Source organism: Macrosteles quadrilineatus, unplaced genomic scaffold, assembly GCF_028750875.1.
Source record: "Macrosteles quadrilineatus isolate MER2022 unplaced genomic scaffold, UCM_ALF_1.0 Scaffold_1__1_contigs__length_201487025, whole genome shotgun sequence".
Taxonomy (NCBI): domain Eukaryota; kingdom Metazoa; phylum Arthropoda; class Insecta; order Hemiptera; family Cicadellidae; genus Macrosteles; species Macrosteles quadrilineatus.
This window is the reverse complement of record NW_026542594.1, coordinates 121,532,688-121,545,350: the sequence shown is the minus strand read 5'-3', so window position 1 is coordinate 121,545,350 and position 12,663 is coordinate 121,532,688. Positions and strand designations below refer to the sequence as shown.

General features: G+C 34.3%; 1 protein-coding gene across 1 annotated transcript in view; it reads left to right on the top strand.

The window, feature by feature from the left end:
* The window catches only part of LOC128984057 (DNA polymerase subunit gamma-2, mitochondrial), a 47,607-nt gene extending 41,033 nt beyond the window's left edge, over positions 1 to 6,574 (top strand). The window contains exon 6 of the mRNA XM_054403344.1: positions 6,397 to 6,574. Within this exon, the coding sequence (XP_054259319.1) occupies positions 6,397 to 6,453 (57 nt within the window). The 3' untranslated portion in view covers positions 6,454 to 6,574. The remainder of the gene's footprint in view (positions 1 to 6,396) is intronic.
* The last annotated feature ends 6,089 nt before the right edge of the window (positions 6,575 to 12,663 follow it).

The following is a 12,663-nucleotide window of genomic DNA, read 5'->3' as shown; positions in this document are numbered from 1 at the left end:
AAGTTTGATGCTAATTTCTGGGCAACTTATTTGAGTGAAATTTGGAGATTGATTATTTTCTGAATCATTTTCTAATAAGAAGTTCTTATCGCACATTATACTTTGGGATTGAAGATGATTTATTTCATTACCGAGAATTTCATAAATAGGCGCTGTAATTTTAGAGTTAACTAATGATAATTGACCCTCTCGGTTGTCGCTTACAGCGCCGAACCGTTTTCCTGTATATTTGGTGCAGGATGAGTCTGTGGCTCGTAACTGTGTGATGATTGGTTGTTTGGAGGAGCACTTGGCACGTAGTTATTTTGTCTCATTACTGCGCAAAGCTGAGCTTGTTCTTGGGTTGGGTGGTTTCTGTAGGTCCGTTGGTTGTTGTCACCGTTACGAGGAGGATATTTGTCTCGTTGATATGGTTTGTTTTCATGGTTTCGGTCGTAAGTAGGATGATTGTGGTTAGGACGGTAATTTTGATGGTTTGGATAATTTCTGTGTTGGTGATTGTTGTTGTATGAATTGTTGTGATATGAAGGTATCTTGGGTTGGTACGCTCTCTGATTCTCGTAGCGGCCATTTTGATGATAAATGTGTGGTTGTTGATTTGGAGTTGTCGGTCGGTTGTTGGATGAGCTGTTGTGATTCTGGTTGTTGGTGCGTGTCTTCTTTGGTCCGTCTTTGAGGTCTTCACGTTGTAGAAGTCTTTCTAATGCACGTACGGTGGTGATGTTTTGTACATTGATGCAGTCTTGTATGATGGAGTCAAATCTCTCTGCCATCAGTGTCACAATTTCTTCTTCGGTTAGGCAAGGGCTCATAGATTGGAGTGAAATTACACGTTCTGTAAGGTATTCGCTGCGGCTGAGGGTACCATTTGACCGATATTTTTCTGATTCAATTTTGGCTCTTAAGCTGCGTTGTACTTCTCTTGACCAGTATTTAGCTTCGAATTCGTTGGAAAATTGTTCCCAGGAACTTAAGTCAGTCTTTACAAGTTGTAGCCATCTTGAGGCGGGACCTTCGAATGAAGTCTCTAGCAGGTCTTTGAGATATTCAATCGGGTCATAATTACTGTTTCGCTCAAGTCCTCTGTCGTAATATCTTTTCAATTTATTAAGATATTCTTTTGGGTTGCCACTTCGGCCATTGAATTTTGGTAGTTGTCGGTCTTTCTCTTCATTTCCATTGCATATAATTTTGATTGGGCCTTGGAAGTTTTCAAATGTTTTGCTCTGTTTGAGGATTTCCACTTCTTGTTCACATTTAGTCAGATTTTGATTTAAATTTTGGATTTCAGCTTGCTGAGATTCTAAAGTTTTGTTTTGGATGGTGAGTTTTGGGAGAATTTCGTTTTGTATGATGGCCAAATTAGCTTTGGAATTTTGTTCGGATTCTTGCCTGGTTCGTTGAGAAAGTTCTTCAATTTTTTGGTCAAAATTCTGTTCATGCATTACCAATTGTGTTTTGACAGCAGATAGGATGTCATTTTGTCTCTGTTGATTTTTATTATCAGATATTGATTGTTGTTGTGTAAGATTATCAATCACGAATTGACGCATTTGATCTTGTGATTCATCAATTTTTTGTGTGAGTTTCTCATTTAGTTTAATCATTTCCTCAGCTTGTGTTGTCTGAGTGATCTTAATTGAGTTAATTTCAATCTGGAATTTATTTTGATTTTCACGATTTTCTGAAATTTGAGTTTCTAGCGCGTTTCTGCAAGCTTGAATTTTTAGGCTATTAGCATCAATTTTATCATTGAAGCTTTGAGTGAGTTCAACTTTTAATTCATTAAGTTTGCTGTTGATTTTATTATCAATTTCTGCTTTAATTTCCGTATTTGATTCGTCAATTTTGTTGCTCAATTTAGTATCTAGTTTAGTCATGAGAGCAATTAAAGTATTAATATCTGATGGTGCAATTAGTGCTGACGTGACAGTAGTATTTGTTGTCGCTGTTTCACCGACAGTGACGCTAGGATTGTCAAGTCGTTGCCGTGTTGGTAGGTCTAGGTGGCGTTCGTCGGCTTCGGCTATGTTCGGTAACGATCGGCTGTGTTCGGGTGCGGGTGTCTGGGTTATTGATCCGCTAATGTGACCTTGGCTATCACCTGGCATTTTGGAAACATTCAGACTTTGTTTACTGGACAGTTCAGTGGCAACATTTGCAAACAGACTTGTAGGAATGGGAATACTAGTGTCTGATTGGTCCATGGACTCGTTGCTTTCTTCCTCTGTGAGTTCTGATGTCTGCTGTGGATGTGTTTTTTGTTCTGTGTCCGTGCGTGTGATGTCATCAAGATGGCGACCTTCTTCTTCAATCTCGCTCTCGCTGTCAGTGTTGTTGTAGTCGTAATTTGGGTTTAGGTTAGAATTTTTACGGTTGGGTCTTAAATTATAACCTTTCTCGGCCATGATTAATTATTGTACTAATTATGCGAATTGTGCGTGATTAGTTAGTGTTTTGTATAACGGCTTTGTGTTGTTATTGGGGTTGGGAATATTAATTACGGGACGTACAATAGGCTATGGGTTCTTACAATCTAGTACAACTTAAGGTTAAATTAGCTTAGATCGAAAATTGCAATATTTTATGACTACCGTAATATATCATTCGAAAGCCGACACGTTGGGTCGCCAAATTTGCTACATACCATAAAGCTTTCTATAGACTTTCATTAACTTAGGCCCACAAAATTCCTTCGGCTATTAAGTTAGCCCACATTGAACTCCAAGTCATTTCTTTCTTAATAAAGATAATTCCTAATTTGTGTTTTATTTCTGTCTAATGAGGTAAGTCTTTATCTTAAATTGATAAAATATGAATAATTTTAACAATAAATAGATTTAGTAGGTTACAATATAAAATTTATTAATGAAATACAAGATAAGTTATTGGTTGAATTAGCTACAGGGTAAGTTAACAATGGTAAATTTTCAAAATGGTGGGGTTTCCAAAGTGGATGATATTATTCTAGGCTTATATTGGGTTGGTTTCTTCTGAAGTACTAATTAATATTTAAATAGGCTATGAGCTCTTAATCTCAGGGAGGGGTGGTCGTGGCGGTTCGAATGATATATTAGGCTTCTTTAAAATGTAGATAATTTAATTTAGTTATTATTCTGAAATACTAGGTTCGTGATGCTATTAATATAATAATGTTAAATGTCCAAAGAAAGATTCCAAATGGTTTCACTGAATTTAATGAAATAAAATAGAATTTGAAGATTAAATTTTGAATAAAAGTTCAATTTGAAATATATATATATCTTTATGAGTTAGGTTAATTGGGCCTAGTAGGCTATGCTGATTAAATGTCCAATGAAGATTAAATTTGTCCTTAGTTAAATAAGATGGATTATGGTTACCAAATTTGGAGTGTCTGTCTTCTTATAAATTGGTACTCTTCAATGCACTTGTCCAATACTTTTGGATGATGAGAAATTTAAATTTTAGGTTTTACTTTGGGATTATGAATTTTAGTTTAAATTAAACACAATTTCCAATAGAATGATGTTCACACTGTGAAGAGTTGGCAGGATCTGAGTAGAGGCAATGGTAGAAGCTCAGGAAGTCCATGTCCATTGTTGAAGTGATGTACAGCTGGTTAATTTACATGAATGACACTTGCCACAGTAATTTTGATTTTCTTTGGATAATTTTGAAAAGTGATACTATATTTAAGATGTTATTACTATATTGCAATTTTCTTACAATTATATATTATTCTAAATAAATGATTATTGTTGGTTTTTAAATAAGTACAGGATAGGTATGGAGAGAATTTGCATAAATATTATATTGTAACATAAAAAGAGATGATGTTTCTGTGGGGTGATGGGATATTATATAACATTGAACAAAATTTGATAAAATAACACATTAACAAGAAGAAACATATTAAATAACTGATAATACATTATCAGGGGCATTAACAGACATTATGAGAGAAAATATACAAAATAATAGAGAAATTAATGTTAATGATGAATGAATGACATGTAATATTACAGAGAGTGAGCTTACTTACCCTATGGTGCTGAAGCCTAAACCATATTTTCCTTTGTTCCTCCTGGGCCCATGACATGACAGAGTGACATGCATGCCCACGAGAGATTCCACAGAGAGGCTGTGGTCCCACGAAGTCTGAGGCTGACACGACATTTGCAAGCCTTTCAGCCACCTCGTTCCTTTCTATCCCTGAGTGCCCAGGAACCCAACAGAGTGTTACCTTGTTGCGCCTTCCCAGGTCGCATACTGCAGCGAGGCAGTCCCAGAGCACCTTGGAATTGAACTTGTAGGAGTCAAGCGCTTTGAGCTTGTCAAAGGCTGTCTGTAAAAATGGAAAGGTTGATGTCCCTGAAGCTCAGCCTCAGGTTCTCCCTAGCACATTCCATTATCACAGTTATTTCGGCCTGGAACACTGTTGGGTGTGTACCCATGGGAAGACAAATGTCCAACCCAGTTCTGCACTCCATGAATTCCAGCCCCTGTCCCACTTCTTACCTTTGAACCGTCAGTATACCCTGCTGAAGCTGAAATGTGGAAGAGGATTCCCACCCGACATCCATTCATCCCTGGATGGATGGAGGATGGTGAATGGCCTGGCGAAGAAGAATCGAATCGGCATGTGGTCCAAGGGCATGTCCAGTAACTCCCCTCTTAACATCTAAATGATCCGAGAGTGACCTTTGGATCAAACCTAGTCATTGTACAGTATGCAGTTTGTTTTAGTTTATCTAATAACACTTTTGACCTAGAGCAACAACCATTTTTTATTCAATGATGTATTTTTTTTCTATTGCAAGAGATGTAAAATGCCACATGGTTAAAACATATTATAGCATGTTCAAAATACAGTGCAAACTTGAAATTCAACATACTTTTCACACCTAGAATAATGTTAGGTAACACAAATTGCCAAAATTGGTTCTAATCTTGGGACTTTTACCTTGGAGGTGGTGGGTGTTTTGACTAGTTTTGAGTCATCCAATTCTTAGTGGCCAGCAGATTTTGGTAGGCTACAATAATTGAGGGGCATTAGTTGTTAGTATTATGGTATTACCATTGACTATTTGATACTGAATCGTACTAATCCTACTAATATTATAAATGAGAAAGTTTGGATGTATGGATGTATGTTTGTGACAAGTAAACGCGAAAAATACTGGTCTGATCGGGCTGAAATTTGGTGTGATGATAGTTCACATTCCCGATTAACATATAGACGCATTCTTATCTCAAAAGTCCTTTCGGGCTCCGCCCCAGTGGCTCTGGAGTTTCCCATGTTAACCTTATGAGTAATCATATTTAAAAGGAATAAAAGAATTTTGTTAGCTGTTTCAACTACACAAGTTGGGTCTATGATATTAAATAGCATTAAAAAGTTATAAGGTTTACCAACAGGGTGCAGTACTATTAACTTTTTTGCATTTTGTGTCCTCTTCCATTTGCAAAGCACGGGTACAACAGCTAGTATTATAAATGAGGAAGTTTGGATGCATGGATGTATGTATGTTTGTGACAAGTAAACGCAAAAAATACTGGTCGGATTGGGCTGAAATATGGCATGATGATAGCTCACATTCCCGATTAACATATAGGCATATTCTTATCCCAAAAATCCTTTCGGGCTCCACCCCAGTGGCTCTGCAGTTCCCTATGTTAACCTTATGAGTATTCATATTTAAAGGGAATTAAAGAATTTAGCCAGCTGTTTCAACGAAAAGAGTTGATTTTATATGTTATGCAAAAGCATTAGATAAGATTTTTATAACAGGGTGCAGCACTATTATTTTTTTCATTGTTTATGAAAACAGGTAATTTGAACTAAGGAGCTACAAAATAACTGTGATACGCAATGAGAACTGACAAAGTAGAATTGTTTTATGTTTATGTTTTTAATTTCATGAATAATTTGTGATATTTTGAGAATTTTTAATAATTTATCTTCCTCTATTGTGTGGGTAAAGTGGTAGAACATTATGGCTATGGTAGATATGTAATACTATAGCATACTGTAAATTTGAGGAAGCAAATTTTCTCAAACCGTGTCTTCTCACATTGCAAACGCAAAGATCAAGTATAACTGCAACAAGCATTTTATACTTATTTGCCAACCCCGTGCGAAGGACGGGTAGGCCTACTCTGCTAGTAGTAAATAATAGTCAAAGATATTACCAAACCATCACATGAAGCAAATTTTAAGATTTTAATATAAAACAAGAATGAAGCAAGATTTACTCTCATCAGTATGGGAACAGTACAGAATGAGTGGATGTGGATACACAAATTTGTATTTGTAATGGTTCTTTTTAGCCTCTTGAGGATGAATTTCGATTATCATGGATCTGGAAAAGTTTATACTTTAACTTTATAATATAAAAGTTTTATTTGTTGCAGGAACAAGTTCATATTAGTAGAATCACTTCATACTTGAAACAGCTATTCAGAAAATAAAAGGTGTTCGTGCTCAAAGATGTGGTATGCATTGCAATTAAAACTATTGCCACTGTTAGTTTATTAAATTAATTTATTGTACTGGTGTGAAAAATCCTTAATCCAATACATGTATTGTGAAGATAGTGTGTTTTTAGTCCATAACTCAAATATATATCTACTAGAGAACCCGTGCGGCTCAATGAGCCGCATAGTATGAAACATAACACAGATGAAAACCTTATGATTAAATTCGAGTAACTACATCTTAGGGTTTGAAAACTTGTTAGAAAACTAATTTTAAATATCTCTATTGGTTTGCCTACATCATTTCTGCTCTCAGTTCTGATAACTTCCAATGAATGCTAAACGATCTGCCTCAATTTGAGTTAACATGTTGCAACAAAGTTTTTCTACATTGAGAATTGAAGAACACTGTTACCTTACTGATAACCTGTCTTAAGTAATTAAAGTTGGGTCATTTTATTTCTTTGATTTGAGACATCCCCCTGATCAAACAAATTTTCTCCGTAGAGTAACCTGAAAAGTGGGGCGATGTCAACCATTTCATGTGCTCCATTTGTTACCCTCAAACTTTGGGTTACCAACTGGACAGCCATAATTTGCTTTGAATACGCTAACACAGCAACACCATTGAAATTTGGTTAACGTAATTTAACGTGTTGTCTGTCAGTCATGGTATAAGCCCCACATCAGAACGTTCTCACGTTGTTCAGTGCAGTATCTCTTAATACCTGTCCCAAAGTTTTGAAAGTATGTATACATTAGTCGAAATAGGTTGGATAACTCTTGTAGCTATATGTACAAGCTATATGCTTTGTTTGTGTCAAACATGTTGTATGGAATAGAGTTCTGGGGCAGCTGCTCAAATGCCGAAACCATTTTCAAAATTCAAAAAAAGATCCTTAGAATTATGACTTTTTCAAAGCCTAGGCAATCCTGTAAATTATTATTTAGAGAATTGAAAATATTAACACTTCCGTCTGTTTATATCCTGCAAACATTAATATTTAAAAAAAATCTTGAATATTTTATGAATGAAAACCATTATCATAATTATTTAACACAACATCGAAATGATTTACAACTGCCCACCTCAATAGAAACCCTTCCACAATACCTAGGGAAAAAACTGTATAATAAACTTCCTGATAATATTAAATCATTAGAATCTTTTGAAAAATACAAAAAAGAAGTTACCAAATTGCTGCTTAATAAAGGGTATTACAAAGTTGATGATTTTTTAAATGATGTATATATTTGATTTCTTAGCATATTGTATAGTTATTATAGTTGTATTTATTTTAATTGTCCATGACCATTTCACCTGTTTCCCAGCTATGCTGGATCTGTAAAACGTTATGTGAAAATAAATGATTGACTTGACTTGACTTGACTATAATATTTGGATAGCAATTTTAATTTTCTCTTTTTGAACAGCGTATATTATTTGCCTCTCCTGAATCATAAAAATAAACTTGACCGTAACTACTCGATCGTTCAATACATAAACACTCATTCCTTCACTTATGTATGGTCTAATATTGCCACTAAAACTTTCAATAGCAAATGAGTTTTTGAAACTTCTTATTTTTTACTTGAAATGTCTGGACTGTGTTGGTGAATTCATTAAAAAAACTTTGTATAAGTTTGGAGTTTCCCATTATTACTGAAAGTTTATCTACATACAGCAGATCTATGTAATAATAATTATTCACTTAAGCGTTCTCTTCCCGTTGCGAAGCACGGGTATGGTGGCTAGTATGATATAGCTGAGGTCAAATTGTGGATTTTTTATCATATAAATTTTTTTACCCTTTGGTTGCCAAAGGCCGGTTAGATCGGCTTTTCAGTAGTTCATCGCTAAGTTGTCGACGATACGGATGAAGATCCAGATTACGACACAAGCCCAATTCCACAGCCTAGATTTTCTTTTCTAATACCTCGTCGAAGTGTAGGTCTCGCCACGAATGGTCCTGGGACTCCTGGGAGTTCCCGTGATGGACTTTTCCCAGTGACATTGTAATAGACAGGCCTTCAGACTATAGTTTGGAAGAGGATGTAGATGATCCAGTTAAAAGGTTTATTAATTTGAAGTGTTTCAAATAATAAATGTCTTATCAAGAAGAAAAAGATGTTTGTACGAGTAAATAATTCATTAGGTCTATTTATTAGCAACATTTATTTGATTATTATTAGAATGTATAGTTTAATACAATTTAGTACCTCATTACACAACGCTTGTATAAAAATATTAATTGTAAATTAACTAATTAACCCACTAAAACAATATAAGTTTATAAATAATTATTAATAATACTCCAAGAAAGAATTTGAAAAAAAGTTTTTTGTTACAATAAAAATATAAGTTTATTTTAGAAATTTGTGCATTATTCAATTTTCTGGCTAAATATATTAAAACCTTTTCGCAATGGTTTGCCAGCTCAGTAACGCCTTAAAAAAATTGCTAGGCAGGTTCCAGGGGCCATCTCGTAACTCGGCTACTCGGCACATATGGCCTACCAAGGGAAATGAAATGATATATTACTTTATTATCACAAAAGCATTTCACAGATCCAGCGTTAGCTGGTGAAACAGGTGATATTGTCGGAGATCTTAAACACTACATAACAAAACTAAAATCCACATAGCTTAAACTAAAATATATTTACTTATCATTTAAATAATCAGAAATCTTATAATAATTTTTCTGTAAAAGGTATCCTTTAAAATCATTTTTAAATTTTGAAATACTGTTAATTTCTTTGAAATTAGTGGGTAGACTGTTGTATAGCCTTAATCCCATATAATAAGGAGATCTTTCATATAAACATAGGCGATGTCTTGGATACTGACAATTTTTTGAGCGTGTAGGATACGGATGACTGATTTGTTTATCATTGTACATTTGATAATTAATTTTAAAATTCAACATCATTTTAAATACATAAAGTGAAGGCAAAGTTAATATCTCATATTTAGCAAATAAAGCTCTGCATGAGGTTGTTTTAGGCATAAATGATCAAATCTTTATAAATTTCTTCTGAATTTTGAAAACTGCTTTAGAATAAGAAGTTGCTCCCCATAAATCAATCCCGTATTGTAAGACAAAAAAGAACATTGCATAGTACACTGTGAGTTTAGTTTTTAAATCTATTACATTTCTCAAAACATACATTTGAAAGCAAGCCGTATTTAATTTACCAACTACCATTTTTATGTGTGTTTTCCATGTTCAATTCTTATCGATATCTAAGCCCAAATATTTTGCATTATCAATTATCAATCAATTATCAATTATCAATTATTTAAGATGGGGACGCCACTATGTGCGTATTTTAACCCAAATATGAGTGAAGGATGAGTGTAGGATGAGTGGCGCGATCTTGTAGTCTTGTTAGTGACTAAGGCCGACATGTTCCTTAGACACAGCTGTTAATTAATAGCCCATACAGCTAATGGCAACTAAGGGACCTACAGTTTATTGTGGAATCCGAACCACATTTTTTCCTCGTAATTAACGAATTGGTCTAATTATTTAGGATAGTACTGCGGATAGTCGTAGTACTCACTAGTGCGGACGTTAATCCACACCAGGTAGCATCGCATCCACAGTGCATCCCTATAATTATCCACAATTCGTGACCTCCTAGTAGCTGGATTACAGGACGACGCCACCCGTCCCAGTCAGTAAAGGATATAATATTATTATCATAAGATAGTTCAACAGTGGAGTTTTGCCTATTCTGAATTGTTTGAAATAACATCACCTGTGTTTTAGAATTATTAAGTTTTAGCCCGTTGGCTGTAAACCAATTAGATAAATTAAGAATAGAAAGACTGATTTCTTGTTTAAGATTTTGCAAATTATTTGATTTAACTATTGCTGTAGTGTCATCAGCATATAAAATAAGGTTAGACGATACATTTCGAGGTAAGTCATTAATAAATATTAAAAATAGCAAGGGGCCTAGTATTGACCCTTGCGGAACCCCACATTTAGTGTTAAGCCACTGTGAAAAAAATTTTTTACAATCATTTACGATTATTGTTCTTTGATGTCTGTTAGTCAAATATGAATGCATTCAAGACAGAGCCATATCAGAAAATTCATAATATTTAAGTTTACTCATTAATATATTGTAATTTACACAATCAAATGCCTTGGATAGATCACAGAACACCGCAGCTGTGCTCTGAGACCCATCCAAGCCATCAGAAACCTGATTTATGAAATCTGAGACAGCAGATATAGTGTTTTTCCCAGATCTAAAACCATATTGTTTATTGGTAAATAAATCATTATTTTCGAAATATGAATAGATTTGGTTGTAAGCAATTTTTTCAAAGATTTTAGACAATGATGGGAGTATTGAAATAGGACGATAGTTATCGGGATCCATTACTGAGCCTTTTTTGAAAAGTGGTTTCAGCTCAGCATTTTTTTATTGATAGGGAAAAATTCCTTTATCAAAACATTGATAGATTACTAGACACAGAGGCTCTGCAATATAGTTTATGATGTTTTTTATTAATTCAATAGGAATTTCATCCCACTTAGAAGATTTTTTATTTTTTTAATTGCTAATGGTTTTTTTTAAATTTATAAAATCGATACATGTCTGAACTGAAATTTCATTCTTATATTATTACTAAGCCCCATTGGCACTTAGCTATACGAGGCTTTTTAAATGAATCCCTTCCTCATCGCTGGATAGGTCGCAGGGGAAACGATGACCTAGCTCTACACTTCTGGCCACCGAGATCTCCTGACCTCACCCCATGCGACTATTTCTTATGTTAAATATGTTAAGGAAGCTGTTTACGTTTCGCCTTCACCAACAACTATGGACGATCTGCGGAACCGTATCACTGCTGCCGTGCACTCAATAACACCAGATACGCTTTCTCGCGTGTGGGATGAGTTTGGCTACCGTGTTGATGTTTGCCGTGCAGCAGCCGGAGGCCACATTGAACACTTGTAAGGTATTAAAAAAAACTTTAAAACTTTCTCTTTTCATTGGTATAAAGGTTGTTCATTTTGCATTTTTACTTTAATAAAATTTTTACTTTTGAAAATGGGTCATTTAGAATAACCCTGTACTATTAGTCACCCAGCTTTTCCTATATTTATTTTTGGGTGGTTTGTTAGTGTAAAATTTAAGGGGGAAACATTTATCAACATTTACTAACAACTGATTGAAAAATGGTTAAAATTAGTTTGAGCATCTTGTTGAAACAATATGTTCCAATTAACTCCTGATATGTGTTGATAAAAAAGCGCTTTATTTTGTTTCGAAAATAATCTTTTTTGTACTGTATTTTTTTGCAAAGTGCAATATTTCTTGAAATTTCAATAAAAAGTGCCCTGCGATCCGAAACGCCTAGTTCAAGGTTCACTTTAGATCTTATATTCTGGTTAAAAACAAAGTTGTCATTAGTTAAAATATTGTCAATGCATGAGCTTGTATTTATAGTTATTCTAGTTGGAGAACGAAAATTAATTGTAAAACCGTACATGCTGATTCAGTTTAAAAACCCAGTTTTATGGCTAAGTGAGCTGCAGGTTTCTAAAATATATATATTAAAATCTCCTGCTACAGAAATCTGATAAGTTTTTACATATTTTTTTAGCTTAGAAAGTAGCAATTCTAAATTATCTATAAATATTATAAAATTATTCTCATATGGAGTTCTATAGATTGAAACAATAATAACATTCAAAATAGGTATTTCAATACTACAAACTTCAAAAATACTTTCTTCATTGTATAAATCTGCCATTTCTTTAAAAACATAATCAAGTTTCAAAAGTATGCATGAATCACCCCTTGAAATTGAGCTTCTACAATAATAAGCTGCTAACTTATATTTGTTTAGACTTGATAACAAATTTATTTGATTATCCTGTAAACAATGCTCATTTAAACACACTATTCAAGTGCATGATAAATGCATTTTACGCCACACTACACAATTTTGACGAACTTCCCACGCAAGGATTTAGTCCAGAAAACAGCTGTTTGCCGCCAGCTTAATCAAATGGGGTTTCATTACGTACTACTGTACTGTAATGAGTTTTACCGGACACCAATCAGCTGATTATACTGTATTTGGGTGGCAATGAGTAGTTATAAACAAAAACATAACCTCTCTTAGAGGTTATGACTAGTGATTTTTAGTCCTTTAGTTGGTAGCATTATATAAGGA